The sequence below is a fragment of the Pan troglodytes genome, chromosome 10, assembly GCF_028858775.2.
Source record: "Pan troglodytes isolate AG18354 chromosome 10, NHGRI_mPanTro3-v2.0_pri, whole genome shotgun sequence".
Lineage (NCBI taxonomy): Eukaryota > Metazoa > Chordata > Mammalia > Primates > Hominidae > Pan > Pan troglodytes.
This window is the reverse complement of record NC_072408.2, coordinates 123,032,945-123,057,309: the sequence shown is the minus strand read 5'-3', so window position 1 is coordinate 123,057,309 and position 24,365 is coordinate 123,032,945. Positions and strand designations below refer to the sequence as shown.

Sequence of the window (24,365 nt, the reverse complement as noted above, 5' to 3'; positions counted from 1 at the left end):
TTTATTAGATATTGAATAGATAAACAGAGCATGTGTAAATCACACATAAGGTAGAAAGATTCATGGTACAATGAACACCCATGTACCTAATACGCAGTTTAAGAGAAAGAACTTTTCACCACTTATGGAGTCCTGTGTGTGCTCTTCCTCTCCCATTCTCTTTTCTTTCCCTTCAGAAGTAACTCTTACTTCAATTTCATGTGTATCATTCTTTAATTTTTAAAGTTTTAATCACATATGTATTTATATGTATATTTTTACATGTTTTTGGACTTTTAATATTGAATCGTATTCTTTTGCAAAATGCCTTTAATGTTATGTTCCCACAATTCTACAGTTGTAGTTCTCGTATATCGCAGTTTATGCATTCTGTTGGTGATGGACAGATTTGTACTTAAAAAAATTACAGATAAGAAATAATTCTCCACCTTTTCCTGCAATGTGCTTTTTCCGCTTAATATTGTCTTCAAGTATTTTTATATCAGTAAATTTAGATATAGTTTACTCATTTTTATTATGTTTTTGAACAGTTGTATCCTGTTTCATAAGATGGATGTACTATTGTTTGTTTAACCATCAACTATGAGAAACGTTAAGATTCTTTCAATTTTTTGCTGTGTAGTACAGTTACACATTAAAATTGGAAAGCTATAGCCATAAACAGTTTAAAAAGATGTGTCAGTTTACATTTCTATGGACAATATATAATGCCTATTTTTTTCTGTCCCTGCCTGTAATGGAACTTACTCATTTTAACTTCTGCCTCTACAAAAAAAAAAAAACCCTCAATATTTCAATTTTCAATTTTTGGATTTCTCATGAGATTATGAGCATCTTTTCATCTATATGGGTATCCAGATTTCTTCTGTGAGTTTATTTTTCAAGTGTTTAATCTCTAAAAAGCCTTTTTTTTTTTTTTTTTTTCTGAGATGGAGTCTCGCTCTGTCGCCCAGGCCGGAGTGCAGTGGTGTAATCTCGCTCAGCGCAACCTCTGCCTCCCGGGTTCAAGTGATTCTCCCGCCTCAGCCTCCTAAGTAGCTGGGACTACAAGTGCATGCCACCATGCCAGGCTAATTTTTGTATTTTTAGTAGAGACGGGGTTTCACCATGTTGACCAGGCTGGTCTCGAACTCCTGACCTGAGGTGGTCCGCCCACCTCGGCCTCCCAAAGCGCTGGGATTAGAGGTGTGAGCTACCGTGTCCGGCCGTTCTTTTTCTTTTTATAATAAAATTTCCAACCACTCACTAAAAGGAATCTGTATTTCATGTCAGACCTTTACACGTTCTCACCTCAGAGCTTTTGCTGTTTGTAAAGAGGGCTTGCTGCAGGCGTGCACTGCTTAACTACCAGCTACATGCATTTTCTCATGCTCACAAGATCCTTTTGAGGTAGAGTCTACTATTCTCATTTTTCAGATAAGAAAACTGAAGGAAGAAATTTAAGTAGCTTGTCCAAGGTCACACAGGAGCTGAATCTCTTGATTCAGAGCCTGAACTTTTAACCAGTAGTACATTTGTATTTTATGTTTTTCTTTCTTCTATCTAAATTCTTTTAGGACTTCAATGAAGCTCCTCGTAGCTATTCCAAACATTATTGGTCTCTTTCTTTTTCGAGCCTTTTGAAAATTAGCAGTGTAGACCATATAATTTAGTACAAGTGCTAAGGTAGAAATCACTGGAGCATATAGATTTGCCTGAGATTAATGGAGTGATAATACAGTTTACGTTTTTTTAAAGTTTCATCAGAGATTAATGGAGTAATATACAGCCTACAATTTCTTCCCAGAGATAGGGAAATAGATTTTTTTTCTCTTAGACTGTTCCAAATTGAGGAATCATTTGGAAAATGAAAAATTATAAAGATAGCTTATTGTTTTGATTGATGACTGGGGCAAGGTTAAAAAACCTACATAACCATGTGATCTAAAAAATAAAAATGATCACCTCGATAAAAGTCTTTTAGTTTTTTTAAAAGTAAAAGCCAGTTATTAAAATAATGTCAAAATGATTTAGTATCACAATCATATGCTTATTTAAAAATAGACAAATAGCTTAAAAAGTAATCTCTTTTTCTGTACAGGCAGCTTGGAGGCATGCATTTTACAACTGATTTGGTTGTCAAGGGATCTGGGCTCTTTCTATCTTGTTACTACACTGTTCTTAGTTTATGGCATATAGTTCAAGATGGCTATTCAGACTCCAGTCATCAAGGTTGCATTCTAGGTTAGGAGGAGGTGGAAATGTGGGAAGGACACACCGTCCTTTAAGGAAACCTCCAGGAAGTTGCCTACAACACATCTGGCCATACTTCAAGGCCTTACTTAACTGCAGGGAGGCTGGGAGATGTAGTTCTTTAAGTGGGCATGTTGTTATCCACAGCAGTTAAAAGTGTGTGTTATCATGGGGGAAGGAGCCACTCATGTTTGTGTAGACAATGCCTGCCTCGTAAATAATATACGTTTCTGTTTATAGTCTGTTACTGCAGCTGAGAAGCAAACCATCTTAATATCACTAATGAACTTCATTAAATAGTTCAATTCCTAGAAATTTCACAAGAATTCTCTTATAGTTAAGGTTAACAAATACAAATCATTTAACCAGTGTCCTGAAGTAGTCAGACATGAAAATAATTTATTTGAAAATATTGTGTATACCTCTAAAAGATTTACACTTACCAGGAGATGTGCAAGATGATACTTTGGTTTTATTAAAAGTAGTTTGTTTCGGGCCGGGCACGGTGGCTCATGCCTGTAATCCCAGCGCTTTGGGAGGCCGAGGTGGGCGGTCAGGAGATTGAGGCCATCTTGGCCGACATGGTGAAACCTTGTCTCTACTAAAAATACAAAAATTAGCTGGGCGAGGTGGCGCACGTCTGTAGTCCCAGCTACTCTGGAGGATGAGGTGGGAGAATCGCTTGAACCTGGGAGGTGGAGGTTGCAGTGAGCTGGGATCAATCCACTGCACTCCAGCCTGGCAACAGAGCAAGATTCCATCTCAAAAAAAAAAAAAAAAAAAAAAAGTAGTTTGTTTTCTTTGAGAGATTGTTTACATGTATTCTTCCATTAATACATACATTTTTTATTACATTTATTGAGGTATACTTTACATACAATAAAATATACTCTAAGTGTACGGTTTCATAATTTTGACAAATGTGTATATCTGTGAAACCACTGAAATCAAAGTAGAGAACATTTTTATGATGCAAAAAAGTTCATACATGTCCTTTTGCAGTCAGGGTCTCCCCCTTGCCCCTCAGCCTTCCTCCCCTCCAGGCAACTACTAATCTGCTGTTACTGTAGAATCATTTTGCCCTTTCTAGAATTTTAAATAAATGGAATCATATAGTATGTAATCCTTATTTCTGGTTTCATATTATTGCTTAAGTAGGGTTTTTTTTGCTAAATAGTAGTCTCTTTTTTGGATATGCCACAACTTGCTGTTGGCTGTGAAAATTAATGTACTGCTTTTTGTGTGGGACATATGTTTTTATTTCTGTAAATAACTAGGAGTTTCACTTTATAAAGAACTGCCAAACTTGCAAAAAATAAAATGTTTGTATCATTTAATATCCCATGAGTTTTATAGGAGTTCTAATTGCTCTGCATTCTTGCAGCATGTAGTACAATGAATTTTTACAAATTTCAGCCATCCTTGTGGCGTGTAGTACATGTTGTGAATCTTTTATCTAAAATGCTTGGAACCACAAGTGTTTTGGATTTTGGATTTTTTCAGATTTGGGCATATTTGCATTATACTGGCTGAGCATCCCTACTCTGAAAATTTAAAATTTGGAATTTCCTTTGAGTGTCATGTTGGCATGCAAAAAGTTTTGATTTTGGAGCATTTTGGATTTTTGAATTAGGGATGTGCAGTATGTAGTAACTTATTTCAGTTTGTAATTTTTTGATAACAGATGAAGTTTAACATCATTGCATGTGCATATTAAGTCATTCGTATATCTTTTGGGAAATATCTCTTCACATCTTTTGCCCAATTTAAAAATTAGGTTGTTTTCTTATTGAATTGGAAGAATTCTTGGAATATCCTGGATACAAGTTCATTGGCAGATAGATGTATTACAAATGTATTCTCCTAATTTGTGGTGTGCCTTTTCATTTTCTCACTGTCTTCTTTGAATAACAAAAGTTTTAAATTTTGATTAAGTCAAGTATTACTTTTATAAATCTATACTTTTCATGTCCTAAGACATCTTTGCCATCCCAAAGCAGGAAAGTTTTTTTCTTATGATTTCTTCCAGAAGTTTTACAGCATTAGTTAATTAGGTTTAGGCTTGCAATCCAGTAACTTATTTTAAGTTAATTTACATGGTGCGAGGTAAGGATTGAAGTTCTGGTTTTGTTTTGCATACGTATAGCAAACTATTTAAACATCATTTGTTGAAGACTTATTGAATGGCCTTAGAATCTTTGTTAAAAATTAATGGACTGTATGTGTGCATTGCTTTTTTCTGGGTTCTATATTCTGTTCCTTTGATCTACATGTCTGTTATGCCAGTACTACACTATGATGATTACTGAAATTTTATAATATGTCTTGAAATTAGGATAAATTCTCCGACTTTGTTCTTTTAAAAATTGTATTGATTCTTCTGGGTGTTTTGCATTTCAATATAAGTTTTAGGATCAGACTGTCAATTAAAAATTTTTTTTCTGTGGGGATTTATTTGTGATTGTATTGAATCTGTAGATCAAATTGGGAAAATTGACATTTTAACGATTTTAAATCTTTCAGTTCATGAACATGGTCTGGCTCTTCATTTCTCTAGATATTTAATTTCTCTCAACATTGTTCCGTAGTTCTTAGTATAGAGATCTGGAACATATTTTTATCAGATATATTCCTAAGTAGGTTGTGTTTTTCAGTGCTGTTTTAATGGCTATTATTTTAGAGTATTCCCCCCCACCCCCTTTGGACACAGAGTCTCACTCTGTCACCCAGGCTGGGTGCAGTGGTGCGATCTCAGCTGACTGTAACCTCCGCCTCTCCAGTTCAAGCAGTTCTCCAGCCTCAGCCAGGAGAATCGCGGTAGCTGGGATTACAGGTGTGTGCCACCATGCCTGGCTAATTTGTTTGTGTTTTTAGTAGAGACAGAGTTTCATCATGTTGACCAGGCTGGTCTCGAACTCCTGACCTAAAGTGATCTGCCTGCCTTGACTTCCCAAAGTGCTAGGATTACAGGTGTGAGCCACTGCACCTGGCCATTTGAGAGTATTTTTTGACATGTTTACTGTTAGTTTATAGAAACGCCATTAATTTTTGGATATTGATTCTGTATACTGCAACTTTCCTAAGCTTTATTAGTTGTAGTAGCTTTTTTGTAAATCCTTGGATTTTAAAAAACGTACGTGATGATGTTATCTGCAATTATAGATGGGTTTATATCTTTCTTTGTAATTTGTATTTTACTACTTTTTCTTGCTTCATTGCATTGATTAGGACCTACAGGGCAGTATTGAATAGAAGTAGTAAGAGTGTACATCCTTACCTTGTTCCTGTTCTTGGGCAGAAAATATTCACTCTTCTCATTGTTGACATTAGCTTTGAATTTTCTGATATCCCCGTAAGGTTGAGAAAGTTCTCTTTAATTCTTAATTTTTAAAATACCGTGAAAGTGGCTGGGCTCATACCTGTAATCCCAGCAATTTGGGAGGCCGAAGTGGGTGGATCACTTGAGGTCAGGGGTTCGAGACCAGCCTGGCCAATGTGGCGAAACCCCGTCTCTACTAAAAATACAAAAAATTAGCCCGGCATGGTGGCACACGCCTGTAATCTCAGGTACTCAGGAGGCCGAGGCTCGAGAATCTCTTGAACCCAGGAGGCAAAGGTTGCAGCAAGCAGGTATTGCGCCACTGCACTCCAACCTGGGTGACAGAGTGAGACTGTCTCAAAAAAAAAAAAAAAAAACCGTGAAGGTGGGTATTGATTTTTGTTAAATGTTTTTTTCTGCATCTATTGAGATGATCATAGGTTTTGTTCTTTTAATATGGTGAATTATACTGATGGGTTTCTAAATGTTGAACTAAGCTTGAATTCCACGACAAACCTTACTTAAGCTTATGGTATTATTATTATGTGTTGTTAGATTTGATGTGCTAATATTTTGTTAATGGTTTTTTCATCTGTGTTTATGAAGGATATTGGCGTGTACATTTCTTATCATCTCTGTTTGGTTTTGGTATCATGGGTAATGTTGGTGTCATAAAATAGTTTGGGAAATAGTCCCTCCTTTGTTTTCTGAAAGAGTTTGTGCAGGACTAGTGATGTTTTTTCCTTAGATGTTTGATAGAATTCACCAGTGAAGCTATATTGCCTTGGAGATTTTCTTGTGGGAAGGTTTGAAACCATGAATTCCATGTCTTTTTTTTTTTTTTTTGAGATGGAGTTTCGCTGTTATTGCCCTGGCTGGAGTGCAATGGCGCCATCTTGGCTTAGTGCAACTTCCGCCTCCCTCCCCCACCCAGGTTCAAGATATTCTGCCTCAGCCTCCCAAGTAGCTGGGATTACAGGTGCGCACCAACACATCTGGCTAGTTTTTGTATTTTTAGTACAGACGGGGTTTCGCCACGTTGGCCAGGCTGGTTTTGAACTCCTGACCTCAGGTGATCCACCTGCCTTGGCCTCCCAAAGTGTTAGGATTATAGGCGTGAGCCATCACGCCTGGCCCTCCGTGTCTTTAATAGATATAGAGTTGTTCAGATTTTCTGTTTCTTTGTTAATTTGGTAAAGGAATTTTGTTCATTTAACCTGAGTTTTATTTATTGGCACAAAAATTGTCTGTAATAATTCCCCTATCATTTTAGTGTTTTTAGAATGTGTGGTAATGCCTCCCCTTTTTTTCCCTGATATTGATAGTGTGTCTGTTCTTTCCCTCTTGATTAGTCTAATGAGCATTTGTTAATTTTACTAATCTTTAAAGAACCAGCTTTTTGTTTTCTTTTTTTCTGTATTATCAAGTTTGTTTTATGTCTTATCTATTAATATTTCTTCTCTTTTCCACATTATTTCCTTTCTTCTATTTACTTTTGGTTTAATTTCTTCTTCCTTTTATAGCTTCTGAGGGTAGATGCTTAGATCACTGATTTTATGCCCTTTTATTATTATTATTTTTTGAGACACATTGTCACTCTGTCACCCAGGCTGATGTGCAGTGGAGCAATCACAGCTCACTGCAACCTCAGTGTCCTGGGCTCAAGTGATCCTCTCACCTCAGACACCTGAGTACCTGGGACCACAGGCATGTGCCACCACACCTGGCTAATTTTTTTTTTTAGTAGAGACAAAGTTTTGTCATGTTGCCCATGCTGGATTTTATGCCTTTCTAATACAAATATTTAGAGCTACAGATTTCTCCTTGAACACTGTTTTATGGACTAGCATATGGTTTTTCTCAGTGAATGTTCCATGTGCATTTGGAAAAAAAGTATTTTGCTGCTGTTGGTGTAATGTTTTATAAATGTCAGTTTGGTTATTTTGGTTGATAGTGTTGTTCATGTTTTTTATATCCTTATTAATTTTATGTCTACTTGTTCTATTGCTGAGAGGAGGCCTATTGAAGTCTCCAATTATAATTTTGGATTTCTGTTTTTCTTTTTCAGATGTTTTTCCTTTATATATTTTGAAGCTCTGTTATTAGGTGCCTAGACATTTTAGATTTTTTTATGTTTTCTTCAAGAATTGACATTTTTATCATTACAGTTTTTTTTCCTTATTCCTAGTAATAGTACTTCTCTTGGTGTCAACTTTGATATTAATGTTGCCCCTTTAGCTCTCTCATAATTTGCACAGTATATCTTTTTTCTGTCATTTCACTCTTAACGTAAATGTGTCTTTCTATATGTAAGGTGCGTTTCTTGTAGGTAACATGTAGTTGGGTCTTCCTTTTTTTGTTTGAGACAGAGTCTCGCTCTGTCTCTCAGGCTGGAGTGCTGTGGCGCGATCTTGGCTCACTGCAAGCTCCGCCTCCTGGGTTCACGCCATTCTCCTGCCTCAGCCTCCCGAGTAGCTGGGACTATGGGTGCCTGCCACCACGCTGGCTAATGTTTTATATATTTTTTAGTAGAGACGGAGTTTCACTGTGTTAGCCAGGATGGTCTCGATCTCCTGACCTCGTGATATGCCCATCTCGGCCTCCCAAAGTGCTGGGATTACAGGCGTGAGCCACCTCGTCTGGCCAGTTGGGCCTTACTTTTAAAAAAAAAGGATCCCTCACACCTGTAATCCCAGCACTTTGGGAGACCGAGGCGGGCGGATCACGAGGTCAGGAGATCGAGACCATCGTGGCTAACACAGTGAAACCCCATCTCTAGTAAAATACAAAAAAAAAAAAGGATCCATGATGAGAATCTCTGCCTTCTAATTGTAAGATTTAGAGAATTTATATTTAATATAATTATGTTGATTTACTTGGGTTTAAGTACACTGTCTTGTTTTTGTTTTTGTTTTCCTCCCTATTGGTCCCATCTGTTCTTAGTTCCTTTCATCCTCTGCCTTTTTTTTTTTAAACCTACTTTGGATTATTTTGAGTATTTTTTATGGCTCCATTTATTATTTATCCAATAATTGGCTTATTAGATATACCTCTTTCCTTTACTTTTTAGGGATTGATCAAGGGTTTATAATGTGCATCTTTTACTTACCACAGCTTACCTTCAAATAATATTAAACTTCTTTATTTATAATGTAAAAACCTCCCATTTTCTCCTTCTGGCCTTTGTGCTATTGTTGTCATACTTTTTTTCTTCTTTCTATATCTGACATGTAGTCCACAAGACATTATCATTTTTGCTGTAAACAGTTAATAAGCCTTTAAAGAAATTTAAAGATGAGAAAACAAATTTTTTTTTTTTTTTTTTTTGAGGAGGAGTCTCGCTCTGTCACTCAGGCTGGAGTGCAGTGGTGCGATCTCGGCTCACTGCAACCTCTGCCTCCTGGGTTCAAGCGATTCTTCTGCCTCAGCTTCCTGAGTAGCTGGGACTACAGGAGCGTGCCACCACTCTCAGCTAATTTTTTTTTTTTTTTTTGTATTTTTAGTAGAGATGGGGTTTCACCATATTGGTCAGGCTGGTCTCGAACTCCTGACCTCAGGTGATCCACCTGCCTCAGCCTTCTGAAGTGCTGGGATTACAGGTATGAGCCACCACGCCCGGCTGAGAAAAAAAGTATTTTTTATTTATTTATATGTTACCTATTCCTGGTAATTGTTCTTCTTTTGTGTAGATCCAGGTTTCTATCTTGTGTCATGTTCCTCGTACCTGAAGAAATTAAAAAAAAAAATTATTCTAGTTACATTTATTTTACTGCAGGTCTGTTGGCTTCTGTTCATCTAAAAATAAGTCTGTATTTTACCTTAATTTTTGAGGGCTATTCGTCTTTGATCTAAAAGTCTAGATTTGGGAACTGTTTTTTTCTTTGAGCATATTTTTCCATTGTTTTTGGCCTGCATATTTTCAGATGAGAAGTCTGTAGTTAATATTATCTTTGTTTTTTCTTATGTAATGTATCTTTTTTTCCTCTGCCGACTTGTAATATTTTCCTTTTTATCACTGGTTTTTACAAATTTAATTTTGATGTATTTTGGTGTTTTTTTTTTTTTTTTTTTTTAGTTTATGCTGCATTAGGGTTCACTGAACTCTTTAGATCATAGGTTTATTGATTTCATGAAACTTGGAGACAGTGTGGTCCTTATTCTGAAATTATTTTTGTCCCCCTTCTCTCCTACATTCTGAGACATTAATGGCGTGTATGTTAGATTGCCTGATACTGTGCTGACTGCAGAAGTCACTTTGGCTTGTTTATTATGTTTTGTTTTACAAATTATTTGTTTTTCAGCTTGGATAGTTAATATCGTATGTTTTAAAGCCCTGACCTTTTTTTTTTTTTTTTTTTTGGGTAGGTACTTAATCTGCTGTTAAACCCACAGCAAATTTTTCATTTTATATTTTGCATATTTGAGCTGTGGAAATTTTACTTAGTTAAAAAAATCCCCCATTTCTGTCCTTATGTTTGTGTTTTTCTTTAAATTCTTGACCATATTTATAATAGCTGCTTTAATTGGCTTGTCTGTTAATTTCATCATTACTTTCATTTCTGGGTCTGTTTCTGTTAAGTGACTTTTCTTACAGTCATGAGTCCCATTTTTCTACTTCTTGAATGTCTGGTATTTTTTATTGGTTGCTGGACATTGTGAGTGTTGTTGAAAGTCTGGATTTTATTTCCTTCCTTTAAAGAGTTGAATTTTGTATTGGCTGGTAGTTAAGTTACTGGCAGTTAATAAGATCAGCCTATTATTATTAGTATACTTTTTTTCTGAGGCTTGATTATTAGCTTGGGTTAGAATAGACTTTATGCTAGCACTGGTTTCCTCCTTATGAGGTATGGTCATTTTATGGGCATTATTCAGTGCCCAAGGTGTTTAACAATGTTTTTTCTCTCTGGCTGTTCAGAACTTGACTGCCTCCCAGCTTTAGGTGAACTCTTGGAATGATAGCTCCCAGTAGTTCTCTGCCTGACCTTGTTGAATTTTACTGTTTGAATGTGCAGCCTAGTACTTAGGAACAGTTTCAAAAGAGCCTCTATCAGATCTTTGGAGCTTTTTTCCTGAATATTCTTCTTTCTGGTGATCTGCCTCCACAAATTCCAGCTGTCTTGGCCTTTGTAGGGCCCACCTCATTTGTATGCCGTCTCTCAGGGAGTCTAGCTCTGTACTGCCTGTTGTCTAGTGTCTGAAAACAGTAATTTTATATATTCTGTCCAGTTTTCTGGTTGTTTATAGTTGGAGAACAATTTGGTGCTTATTTATATTTTAAATGTCACATTTGTCTGTGTATGTTATCCTAGCTCAGGTATCAGCAGACTTTTTCTTATAGAACCAGAGTAATTGTTTCAGGCTCTGGGCCATGTGGCCCCACTTGCAACTCTGTGGTTGTAGTTTGAAAGCAGCCGCAGACAATATGCAAATAAATGGGACAGTTGTGTACTGATAAAACTTTATTTACAAAAACAGGTGGTTAGCCCCCAGACCACAGTTTGCTAGCCCTTGAGTTATTTGACTGAAATAGAAATGATATTAGAATTATGAAATCTTATTGTTGGATGGAATCCTTGAAGACTCTTATTTCAGGTGTGAAAGGAACTCTTTAAGTCATATTGTTCAATTAGCCCTTTGATATTTGAAGCCACTCTACAGTGTCCTAATCTAGTATTGACCAGCTTCTCCTTAACCCCCCATATCTATGATTAACTCTCAGTCAGGGATTTATTTCTAGAGGGAGCTCTCACTGTTGTTGTTGCTTTAATCATCAGTTTTTCCATTTGGTTCTGTTGATACCACTTGGGACTGTGCTGAGCAAATGTAATTAATCTTCTACATATCAGCCTTCCATATAACAGAAGACTAAATAACTTCAGAATCATTTTAACTATGTATTAAGTTCATTCAGCTGTGTTATTTTTATCACATGGCTTTATTCTTCTATTTTATTCTTGTTGCCATGTTAATTTGCTTGAAAGGATTGAATGTGCGGCTAGATAGCCTCTAGCCATATGACATGTTTAGATTTCCTCACCAGCCTAGTCTTTCATCTCTTTATTTGTTGCATTTTACCTATATTCTTAAAGTATGGAGCTAGGAGCTGAAAGCAGTACTGAATAATGACTGATAATTTAGATCTGTTGAATAGGATCAAGATTTCCTACCTTTATTAATGTAGCTTAAGATGGCAGCTACTTTTTAAATATCTACTTCACATTGTTTAATTGTAGTAAACTTATTGTCAGATAAAACCTCTGAGCCCTTATACTCATACTTACGCTATAAACCAACTTTTAAAAAATCTTTATACTTTTTAGTTAATGTTGGTAAACTGAGCAGTGAAAAGAAAATGACACTTGAGGAAAACATTTATGAATCAGCACATATGCATATGTGTGTGTATATATACGGTAGCACATCTTTTATATATGACCTCATTGTATGGAGGAATACCACATTGTATTTCTCATAACATGGAAATAACCAGTCAGATGGGAGGCCCAGTGTCTCGTCAGCAGCCCATCTACACAGGGAATCCTTGGCCAGCAGCATAGCTATGGCTGAGAAGAATTTGAGCAGAGCCAGATGGGATGGAGCATGCAGCTAGAAAGATGTCTCTGTCCAGCTGGGTTTTAATAGTCTAAAATGGAGAAAAGAAACAGTCAACAACAACACGTTATTTTAACACATGGTTAAATAACCTTTTGGCTTTTGCAGCACAATTTATGGGATATTAAATTGTTCTTCAGTTTAGGAATTTGTCTAGAATAAGTCTATAAAGTAGTATAAGTGAGTTCTCAATATTAGTAGCTTTACATTCTATTACCCCATTTTGATTAATTTTGTTTGAATTTCCTTTTTTTTTTTTAAAGCAGAGCTATATACTCTTACAGAATTCAATTAAAGAATCAGATAGGTCTACAAGGTTTATAAGAACAGTATTCTGCTCCTGCCCCTGTTTTACCTTCTTTAGAAGCAAACACTCACCCTCTTTTGTTGATTATCTTGGTTCTTACTTAAATGTTTCTAAATACTGAGGTCATAGTTACTTTTAGATTTTTCAATTCTATATCTTCCACTATTGAAGAGGAGGGTTTAACTCATTCTTTCTGCCTCCTACAAAGCAGATGCCCTTTTAAAAATTTCCTCTCTCCCTCCCTCCCTTCCTTCCCTCCCCTCCTCTCCCCACTCCCCTCTTCTTCCCGCCTCCCCACCTCCCCACCTCCCCACCTCCCTCCTCTCCCTCCCCTCCACACCTCGCTCCCTTCCCCTCCCCACCTCCCTCCCCTCCCCTCCTGTCCCTCCCTTCCCCACCTCCCTCCCCAGCCCGCCACCACCTCTAACTCCTTAGCTCAGGTGATCCTTCTGCTTGAGCCTCCTGAGTAGCTGGGACTACATATGTGTGCCACAATGCTTCAGCTGTGTCTGTCAGTCTGTATATAGAGACAAGGTCTTGCTGTCTTGCCCAGGCTGGTCTCAAATAGGTCAAGTCGTCCTTCTGCCTTGGCCTCCTTAAGTGCTGGCATTACAGACATGAGCCACAGGGCCCAGCCTGCTTACTTTTCTATAACTTAACTCATCCCCACAGTTTTTGCCTATTGTATGAAACCCCTTTAAGACTCTCAGATGTATCAGGTGTTTTATTAGTTTCACCTTCCTGAAGAAGTCTTTACGGACCTGTCATAACCTGGATTGGTTGCCCTCTGCGCTGGTGTATAGTTGGCATCCTGGAGTCATCATTCGTTATGATTTTAGGGATTTATTTTATTCCCTCTCATGTTAGGTCTGTTTCCTGAATCTTCAGACTTCTTGGTGTATTCCCTCCTTTTGGTAAGTACACACCCAGTAGCTTCCTGAGAAAGGGTGCTTTTTTTTTTTTTTTTTTTGCATGTCTAAAAATGCGTTTATTCTCAGATATTTGATAGAAAGTTTAGGCTGGCCTAGCCATTTAATACTTAGTTTGGAAATAATTCTTTAGCATTTTGGAGTTATTGCACCTTTGCCTTCTTGCTTATGGTATTGCTGTTGAGCAGTTAGAAATCCTGATTTTGGATATGTGATCTCTTTTTATTATATGGAAACTTGGAGGATTTTCTCTTAGTCTGCAGTGTGCTGAAAGTTTACAATGATATGCCTTCCGCGAGTCTTTCTTAATCCATTGTTCTGAGCACTCAGAGAGCTCTTTCAATCTAGAAATTCACATTTTGTTTTTCTGGGAAATTGTTATGAATTGTTTTGTTGGTCATTTCCTCTTTATTTTCTCTTTCTGAAAGCTCTTGTATTTGGATTTCAGCTTCCTCGTATTTGGATTTTCAGCTTTCCCCCATTTTCCATTTTTGTTTATTTGTTTCACTTTCTGGGAGATTTCCTAAACTTTATCTTCTAAACATTTTACTAAGTTTTATCATTTCTGGAATCATTATTTAAAAATTTCCAAGAGCTTTTAAAAAATTCTCTCCTGAAATAGCATCCTGTTGTTTTCAAATGGTTGCACATTTTATTTTGTTGAGAATATTCTTGGTGTTTTTAAAGTTTTCTTCTCCCAATGTTGTCTTTCCTTCTAGCTGCTTTTTCATTTCTTTTTGTTTCTGTAATTCCTCAGTGGTTTTCCTTAATTATTTAGCAATTCTTGGTTGTATGTTCATGTTTAGGAATGGTGAACTAAGAATCTGCTTGGAATTTCTGAGCATGTGACCGACATTTGCTTAACTGTGCGCTTCACTGATCTGGGTGGGCTCTTTAGTTGGGGAACCTCTCTCTGATCTCAGTATCTTGAGGTCTTTTCTGTGGAGCTAAGATTTCTCAGAGAAGACTTTTCCAAATTCCTTTCTGAGGGATGAAGACTGGCTGCTAGTTTTCTGGGTGCTTAGAGGGCAGTGGTAGGGAGGGGGTGGTCCTTGGCCTTCATTCTATATATTTCACCAAATGCCCTGTTTTCACTCTGGTTCCGTGCCTTCAGTTTGCCTGTGTCTTGCAGTCCAGGTACCCTCTGTTTACTGTCTCCAGAGAATACATTTGCATTTATTTGCTGGGGTGAAGAAGGGACAGTAGTTCAGCTCTATGCAGTAGGGAAGGTACCTGGGCATCTGAGTGCCTTCTTATTTTCTTTTCTTTTCTTTTAATTTTATTTTGAGATTGGGTCTCACTCTGTTGCCCAGGCTGGAGTACAGTGGTGTGATCACAGCTCACTGCAGCCTCAGCCTCCCAGGCTCAAGAGACCCGCTCACTTTAGCGTCCCTAGTAGCTGGGACTACAGGCAAGCAGCGCCATGCTTGGCTCATTTTTTAATTTTTTGTAGAGTTGAGGTCTCACTATGTTGCTTAGGCTGGTCTGGAACTTCTGAGTTCAAGTGATCCTTCTGCTGTGGGCCTGCCAAAGTGTTGGAATTACAGGCGTGAGCCACTGCACCCAGCTGAGCGCCTTTTAAGCAGGCTTTTAACCAGTTGTTCTTATTTAATCTCCTCTCTGCCTTTCAACCCTACTTCCAAAATACCTGTATTTAATTCCTGAGGCTGAGGGGATTCTGTGTCAATTGGGTTGTATCTCTTTCTTCATGTTTAGGATTCAGTTTTCTTACGTATTGTAAATCTCCTTATCAGAGCATCTGCTTCTTAGCCTTCAAAATTTTGATGCTATATCCTCTCTTGTTCCACCTGCCGTTGTAATTATATAATTTAATGAAATAAAACAATGAAACAAATGTTTTTCTTGATGTCTTACAGGGGTTTAGGAGAGAGCAAAAGCAGATGTGTATGTTTATTTTGCTGTCTTTACAGGGAGTTGATTAGTTATGTTTTAACAGAAGTTTTCTATTACATGTGACTTTTTTCCTTCCTCTGAGTTGAGAGGTGACTTAATATGTTTACTGTATTAACCTACTCTACTGCACTGGTAACCCTATCATTGGAGGAAGTGAGGTGAGGCCGACTTGGAATTTCCTAATGCATGCTTGTCAGCCTCAAATGATCACAGCTGCCTTTTCTATACACCAGCCTAGAATCCTGCCCAGGATGGATACGTTAAACTAATGGGTTTGTACTTTGAGGACTCTTTCAATAGTTTCCTGAAATGTTGACTATCTTCTGGCAGCTTTTCTGTTCTTGATGGGTAATAAGGGTTCCATCTCATTTACAAGTTGCTTTTATGAGTGGGATGTAATTAGCCTGGGCCAGGAGACTTGAACTGATTTATAGTATCTAGGTCAACCCTATCACTTTATAGGTCCTGAATCTGAGGTGCCTTGAGGTACAGTGGATTTCCTAACATCACATAGGTAAATGGTTGAAAAACCAGGCCTTAGGACCTAGACCTCCTAATTTCCAGCCAGTGTTCTTTCCATGATACTACACCATGGGTTCATTCTAATCAACGTCTCTTGATTTTACTGTGTTCCTTGACCACTGAATGTGGTTTTAACTCTGAGGAGCCATATTGCAAGTATGTGCTGTTGGTCACAAGGGATCTAGTTGCTGTGGGTCACTGCAAATAAATAATCTCATTTCCTGTATATTGTATGTGAAGAATAGGACACTAGGAATCAATATAAATTTTCTTTGAATCACATTCATGTCAGGAAGTGCATTTATCCCTGTTTTGTTGTAATCTATTTAATTAGAACTGTTTGGAACTGACTGTAGTAGCTTTTTGTTTAGGCCAGGGGAATATCTGCCACTTAACCCATTTATGCCTAATGTTCCATTATTGGAACACTAAACTTGTGGGAGTTATTTATATCCTACTGCTCAAGGTCATTGCCAAGGTCTGATTTTTTTCACAAAAAAAATTGCATCCTCCCGCATAAATAGGTTAAGTTCAATTTTCTGAGAACCCTGACTACCCCTATACCACATGCCAGCCATTGCTGAGCAGATTTTCTTCCAGCCTGTCTTGCTATCAGAATAGTGATTTTGTTGGTTCGTTGTACATATTATCTAAGAATTAGTTTATGTAGATACCATCTTATAGTGATAACATGTAAAAGAAGGCATATAATTATCTGAGTGAAATAAAAGTCTATTCATGGGATGATACGTGGGCACTCTTATACCAGTTTTCTTAATACCTCAGGAAGACTAAAGAAAGATTTATGAACTTTCTTAAATTAGAAAGTATGGCCATGAGCTCTAGTCATTGCTAAATTGAGTTGATGACAGTTTCTTTGTACTATTTTATAATCCTCTAGGGCTAATTTTTACCATTTGCCTTATGAAGCAGCATGGCAGAATGGAAAGAATTTATACTTTAAATTCAGTTACAGCTTAAATCTAGTTATATTTGGGATCTGCCATTTGCTACCTGTGTGGCTCTGGGAGAATTATTCAACCTTTCTGAGTCCTAATTTCTTTAGCTGTCTGTTGTGAAGTTTATAAATTATATATGAAGTCACTAGTATGATGCTCGGTATTAGAAATAATATATGAAAACTCTAGTATGGTGCCTGGTAGTAAGTAGATGCTTGGTAAATAATGATGTTGGTGGTTATTATACATAATGTGCATATGGGTTTCCTTCTTTGTATATTTTAATTTCATCGTTTTGGTTCTATATTTTAGAAACCATGTAGTTTAAAACTTAGATTTAATTAAGGATGGTCTTTTTGACAGTGAGAAATAATTGTGTTTGGGGATAATTTTGAATCTATAATTATTTTAAAGGTTTGCTTTAAAATTTTGAAATCATTAGGTAAAGAATTTTGTGTTGTAGAGATAAACATTAGTCAGAAATTGAGACAGTATGGCTGGGCACAATGGCTCACGCCTGTAATCCCAGCACTTTGGGAGGCCAAGGCAAGCGTATCACCTGAGGTCAGGAGTTCGAGCTCAGCCTGGCCAACATGGTGAAACCCTGTCTCTACTAAAAATAGAAAAATTAGCCGGGTGTGGTGGCGGGCACCTGTAATCCCACCTACTTGGGAGGCTGAGGCAGGAGAATGGCTTGCACCTGGGAGGGGGAGGTTGCAGTGAGCCAAGATCATACCACTTCACTCCAGCCTGGGCAACAGAGCAAGACTCCATCTCAAAAAAAAAAAAAGACAAAAGAACTTGGAGTGCACTTAATTTTTAAACTATAAATATGATCATGGTCTATGAAGACATTTTACTCTTAATTGAATAAACATCCATGATGGGAATTTTTTTTCTTGGACAAACTATTTCAGTATCATTAAGCTGTCTTTTCTCTTACCAAACATTAACTCAAAATTTAAAGCTAAATCTTTGAACACCCATTTTATACTTAGTTATCTCTTTTAGGCTTGATTAGTGTTTCATTGTAACATTTTTCAATGAAGACCAATATAATGATATTTAGTTTTTAACTTTAAAGGAACTGTTTTACCTGAATTAGTTACCAGGTGTTTAAGTTTGTAGCGTTGCTGTTGTGTCACTTGCATTTGTAAGAAAGATATCACTTGCTAGAGCAACTTTGTAAAAAACAGATCAGGTGGTAGCAGCTTCCCTTTGCCACTGAGAGCATAGATGTACTGATAGGAAGTTAGTGGATGTACTAGGATTAGGAAACCATTCTCCTGAAACAATGCCAAATAGTTTGTCTGCTCTACTGCTGGATATTACAGGTGAAAGTGTTGTAGTGAGTAAATTACTGTGCATAGATTTTCATGGGGACTGACTCATCTGATGTTTAAAGCTCTGATATTAATTTTCTAACACTTTAAATAAGGTTAATGTTATTAGATGTTATTAGTGATTCATATTTATTGTGTGTGTGTGTGTTTTTTTTTTTTTTTTTAAGAGACGGAGCCTCATTGTGTTGCCAGGCTGGAGTGCAGTGGCTTGATTTCGGCTCACTACAACCTCTGCCTCCTGGGTTCAAGCGATTCTCCTGCTTCAGCCTCCCAAGTAGCTGGGATTACAGGTGCACCACCACGCCCCGCTAATTTTTGTATTTTTAGTAGAGATGGGATTTCACCATGTTGGCCAGGATGGCCTCCATCTTTTGACCTTGTGATCCGCCCGCCTCTGCCTCCCAAAATGCTGGGATTACAGGCGTGAGCCACTGCGCCTGGCCTATTGGTGTGTTTTTATTACCTTCTTTCTCTTCCCTCATCCACAAGGCTCTTAGGCACAGAATACTTTCTTTAGCTTAGGTGATAAAAGAAGTTAGTCTTCTGCTTACCTTTTTGGATTTCAACTTCTTTTTATTTTTGTTTCCTTCTTTGATGTTTAAAGATTGATGTTAGGGTTTCTGATTAAAACATACACGTTGCTGTCCGGGCGTGGTGGCTCGCGCCTGTAATCCCAGCACTTTGGGAGGCGGAGGTGGGCGGGTCACGAGGTCAGGAGATCGAGACCACAGTGAAACCCCCCCGTCTCTACTAAAAATACAAAAAATTAGCCGGGCGCGGTGGCGGGCGCCTGTAGTCAGTCCCAGCTACTCGGGAGGCTGAGGCAGGAGAATGGTGTGAACCCAGGAGGCGGAACTTGCTGTGAGCCGAGATCGCGCCACTGCACTCCAGCCTGGGTGACAGAGCGAGACTCCGTCTCCAAAAAAATAAAATAAAATAAATCTTCTGCTTACCTTTTTGGATTTCAACTTCTTTTTATTTTTGTTTCCTTCTTTGATGTTTAAAGATTGATGTCAGGGTTTCTGATTAAAACATACACATTGCTTTTATTTGAAGAAACAAAGGAACTTGACCAGGCGCAGTGGCTCATGCCTGTATAATCCCAGCACTTTGGGAGGCCGAGGTGGGTGGACCGCTTGAGGTTAGGAGTTTGAGACCAGCCTGGCCAGCATGATGAAACCCCGTTTCTACTAAAAATACAAAAATTAGCCGGGTGTGGTGGTGCACGCATGTAGTCCCAGCTACTCAGGAGGCTGAGGCACGAGAATTGCCTGAACCTGGGAGGCCAGTGTCACACTACTGCACTCCAACCTGGGTGACAGAGCGAGGCTCCATCTCAGAAAAAAAAAAAAGGAACTTGTAAGATAGAAAAATGGACAAAGGGTATGAACAGACAACTCAAAGTGAAAGAAATAGTACTACTACTAGTGGTATAATGAAAATATCATTTACAGTTTTTGCTATGTCCCAGACACTGTCTTTTATAAATGCTTCATATGTATACTGACTCATTTAACCAATGAGTTAGTGCAGAGCTGGGATTCAAACCCAGGAATGGTGGCCCCATCTGATCAAAGATGTGATACCGCATACTGATTTCCTCCTAGCAGAACAAGGACTATGTATTAATACAAGTACATACCGTTCTATTCAATTGGCCGATATTTTAAAAGATATGCAATTTGGGAGGTGGCTATTTGTATTGGGGAGACTATTAATTGAACAGTAACATGGTAGCACTCATCATGAGTCTTGATATATTCTTTGGTAATTCAGTATCAAGCAATCTCTTTAAAGGAAATAATCAGGAAAATAACAGTGTTCAAGGATGTTAACCAATTATAGTAATTACAGTAGTGGAAATAAAATGGAAGATTGTCCAGTTGGTATGGGATGGCTAAATTATATTTTTTCCAATGAATAGAATATTATGCAAACATTAAAAGTGTATTTTGAAGAATAATTAGTAATATATAAAAATAAGTGAAAAAAGATATAAATCATGCAATATGGTTCCAACTTTAAAAACTATACAGAAAAAGAGGAAGGACATATACAGTAGGATGCTAGTGATTATTATAATGTGATTATGGTGTATTACTTCTGAACTTTTTATATTGGCCATGTAGTGCTTTTATATTTAGAGGAAACCAAGTAACATATAGGGAAACCCTAAATGATGCCAGTGCCAGCTTTTTACTAAACATATTCATTAAAAATTTAGATTTGCGTATCTCAGCGTAAAATATAAGTTACTGATTTTTAGATATTTTTAGTTTGTATATTATCTTTGTAACTTTTTTGAAGCAAAACCTTTGTTTGTTTGTTTGTTTCTTTTTGCTTTTTGAAACAGAGTCTCACTCTGTCACCCTGGCTGGAGTGCTGTGGCATGTCACCCATGCTGGAGTGCCGTGGCACGATTTCGGCTCACTGCAACCTCCGCCTTCCAAGTTCAAGCAATTCTTGTGCCTCAGCCTCCTGAGTAGCTGAGATTACAGGCACACGCCACCACGCCCGGCAAATTTTGGTATTTTTAGTGGAGACAGGGTTTCAGCATGTTGGTCAGGCTGGTCTCGAACTCCTGACCTCGTGATCTGCCCGCCTAGGCCTCCCAAAGTGCTGGGATTACAGGCGTGAACCACCGTGCTCAGCCTGAAGCAAAACCTTTTTAATTTGGATTAAATGAAAGGTGATTTTTCTTTTTCTTAAATGTGGTCATTATAGTGATTGATTGCTTTAGCACTTTTAATATGTTTCAATTATGTTAGTAGAAGATATGGCTGTTTTCTACCTAGTGGTACATGTTTTTTTTGCAAACAACTTGCTAACAAAAATAACTGACCTTGTGGGGAAGGAGATGCGTGAGTAAGGATTCAATGCAAGGGCCACCTGGGCTGTTTGGTACAGAATTAAATTATGAATCTGTTTTACTATTAGTTTTCAGTATATAGCTGTAGTTTATAACTGTTTAAGAAATTTAGCTTTCGCTTGTGTTGAAACCTCTTTGAAATTTAGCTCTTAAGATTTAAGACATCTTGAAATATAAACGTATGTAATGGATCAAAGATACAGTATTTGTTCTCTGCTGGTTGCAAGCTCTCATGTTTTACAATGTGTGTAAAAAATAAAATACCAAACTACATCAGGGAATTGTTATAGAAGCAAAGCTTTTCTGTTTGCTACATGTTAAAAAACATGAATAAATTGCTGATAACTTTGTATCAGTTTTCTTAATTGCTTCTACCTAAATAGACTTTTGGCATTCATGATGAAACACTCTCGTACTTCATGCCAACTGCTTCCCTAATTAAAAAAGGACTTAAACTGTAGCTTGTGGATGGGAAGAAATTATTTGAAAGAAATTATTTCATATATACAAACTTATTTTTAAAATCTTACTTGATATCTAAATATAATTTGTGAGTTGAATATTGAATGATAACATAGAAAATAGTTTTCTGTATAGGGACTTTATAGTAAGTGTTTAGACAAATTAAATTATTCAACAGGAAATAATGATTATCAGCTTGTTTTATTTTAGTATTTAATGTAAAGAGCTATGTAGAAATCTTGATAGAAACTTTCTCCCACCTTAAAATTCGAGAAGATTGACATACGTTCTTCACTGGGAGGAATCTTATGATATGAAGTTTCGTGTAAATATTTATTTTAGCACAATTGCTTTTCTGTATGGAAGACTGTTTTTAGTGGTCTGTAAGTAAAATGAGAAAACGATTACAATTTTTTGTCTTTTTGCAGGCTGAACTCACGGGAATCAAATGGCGTAGGTACAATTTTGGAGGGCATGGGGACTGTGGACCCATAATTTCAGCCCCAGCCCAAGATGATCCAATTCTGTTAAGTTTCATCCGCTGTCTGCAAGCTAACCTGCTTTGTGTATGGCGTCGTGATGTCAAACCAGATTGCAAAGAGTTATGGATATTCTGGTGGGGAGACGAACCCAACCTAGTGGGTGTAATACATCATGAACTGCAGGGTAAGGTTTCTGTTTTTTTCTTGAAAATTATTTGCATCATATTTTTTTGAACATTTGTAAATTTCAAACAGATTATTACGACTTGTCTAAAAGAACGATCTTAAGTGTTTCCTGGATGTCTCTCTCAAAAGGAACATTCTCACCCCTCTTCCTCCCATCCCTGTTTTTTTTTCCTAACTCTTGTCCTTTTCCAGTTATGCTGAGAATCAGAACCTTGTGAACCACTGCTGTTAAATGAGAGTATTGTGTCTCCTGGGTGCGGTGGGGTGGAAACCAAGCTAAGATCCACTGTTTTTAAATGATAGTGAATTGTGAGTAACTAACAAGACAGTGAATTGAACAGTTACTGTTTTTTTCCTTGGACTGTGGTTGTTACGGTTCACTGCCAGCTGAACTCTTTGGTGGAAAATTGGAGAGTGATACAGAAATTTAGTTTTGAGCCTAATTGGACAAAATTGTGAGATTACATTGAATAGTATTTTGAGGAAAGATGAATATATGGGATCTGGTCTGAATTGGGTGTAGCAAATTTTCTTTTGCTTTTATTTCTGTTTTTCATGTAATTTGGTGATTCCAGGAAACATTGGCTCCGGTGTTGCCTGATTTTTAGCTTCAGATTGCATCTGATATCTGGAAACTGAATTAATGTAAGAGTTTCATTTTTCTGTGTTGCTTTATATATTTACCACAGTTTTATGAGCAGGAACTTTTATCAGTTGTCTTTGAATTTCTGGTAAAAATTTTTACCTTTCTATCTAAGTGTTTCTATTTAGTATGCCAAGGGATTTTCTCAAGCAAGACTAATTCTAATCTTTAGTTAGGGTATTAACTCTTTTTGACTTAGTCTCTTAGGGCCATCTTTTATTATCTCCAAACTATATTGTGTTAATCTGTGTCTGAAAAATTTCAGATTGTGTTTGAAATGTTTTGTTACTTGATGTTTTTAATGTTTTTTTTTTTAAAGGAGGAGTAAAACTAACTGTAATGTATGTTCGAGGCTCTGTTCTAAAGCTTTTACATTTGCCTGAAGGATTTCCTGCCAACTTTTGCTTGACACCTTGCTAGTTTTTCTTGGCAGCCATTTTTTATCTGTGATATCTCCTGCCACAGCAGCCAGAGGGCGGTAAACCACAATGGACTAATTGAACTGTTTACTTTATGGTCCATTTGTCTGTTCAGCTCAAACCTTTATCCTGATTTTTTTAGGGTATTTGGTCTATAAATAAGAGAACCATTGTGGGTGACATTGCTTGCTTAGCTGGGTAATCAGCAAAGTCCCAGAACTTAACATTCATCTCAAAGTCTGTTCTATGTAGTTAGCAGTTAACTTAGGTAAAATTAGAGTTTCAGAACATCTGGATTCTGTTTATCAGAATTTTAAAAATAAGATGTCACCTAGAAGATAATTACAACATTTTTGTTTGTCCATTAAAATATGAAAACATATTTTTACTTTTTTTCCCTATGTAGTAGAGAGGTATAAAGCTTTTTTAAAAAGTGTCTTTCTTATCTTTCATGATTGTTTCTGACTGTCATCTTCTGTTTCTCTGTATTAATCTCTTACGTTTTAGCTTTTTGGTCTGCTCTTTGTTAGTGTGGTACATATAATTTTGTAATGATGAGGAAACCAAACCCAACTGCTAATGAGGCTTATTTAGTTGATAATATAGAATAAATTTATTTATCTATGCCAACAAAGAAAATCGTCAGTGTTCTTAGAAATAGCTTATTAAATTATTGTGTTATTTTTCACGGGCCTTGTTACTGAGTTAACAAAAAGGAGTAGGGCATTTAAATTTTGGGATAGTTGCTTTAGATTGCATGTGTAAATTAATATCTTAAGTATTTTTTGGTAAAGAGTTAAGCAAAGATTGAATTATTTTTAGATATTTTTAAAATTACAGAAACACTACATTTAAGTTAGAAAATTAGGAAACCAATCATCATATGGAGAGAACAAAGAAATAAAAATACTGAAGTCTGAAAGAGTTTTAGATGTTTTATGTGTAAATGAAATTGGTACCATACAGTTTTTCTAATTTTCTAATTAAATGTAGTATTGTGAATATTTTCTCTTGGGAATGATTACTTTTCTTTGGAGTTTGATAGTGGTATAAACTGTTTATATTTTGTATTCTATCAGGAAGGTATTACAGTAATGGAATAATTATAATTTCATTGAGTGCGTCTCCTTTTCTTAATATGAATTTCGAGCAAGTTTTTAGATTCAT

General features: G+C 37.0%; 1 protein-coding gene across 4 annotated transcripts in view; it reads left to right on the top strand.

Annotated features, from left to right (window-relative positions):
- The window catches only part of MED13L (mediator complex subunit 13L), a 319,642-nt gene that overhangs the window by 17,525 nt on the left and 277,752 nt on the right, over nt 1–24,365 (top strand). For all 4 annotated transcript variants that reach the window (XM_054664662.2, XM_003313951.7, XM_054664664.2 and 1 more), the window contains exon 2: nt 21,897–22,134. In XM_054664662.2, the coding sequence (XP_054520637.1) occupies nt 21,897–22,134 (238 nt within the window). The remainder of the gene's footprint in view (nt 1–21,896; nt 22,135–24,365) is intronic.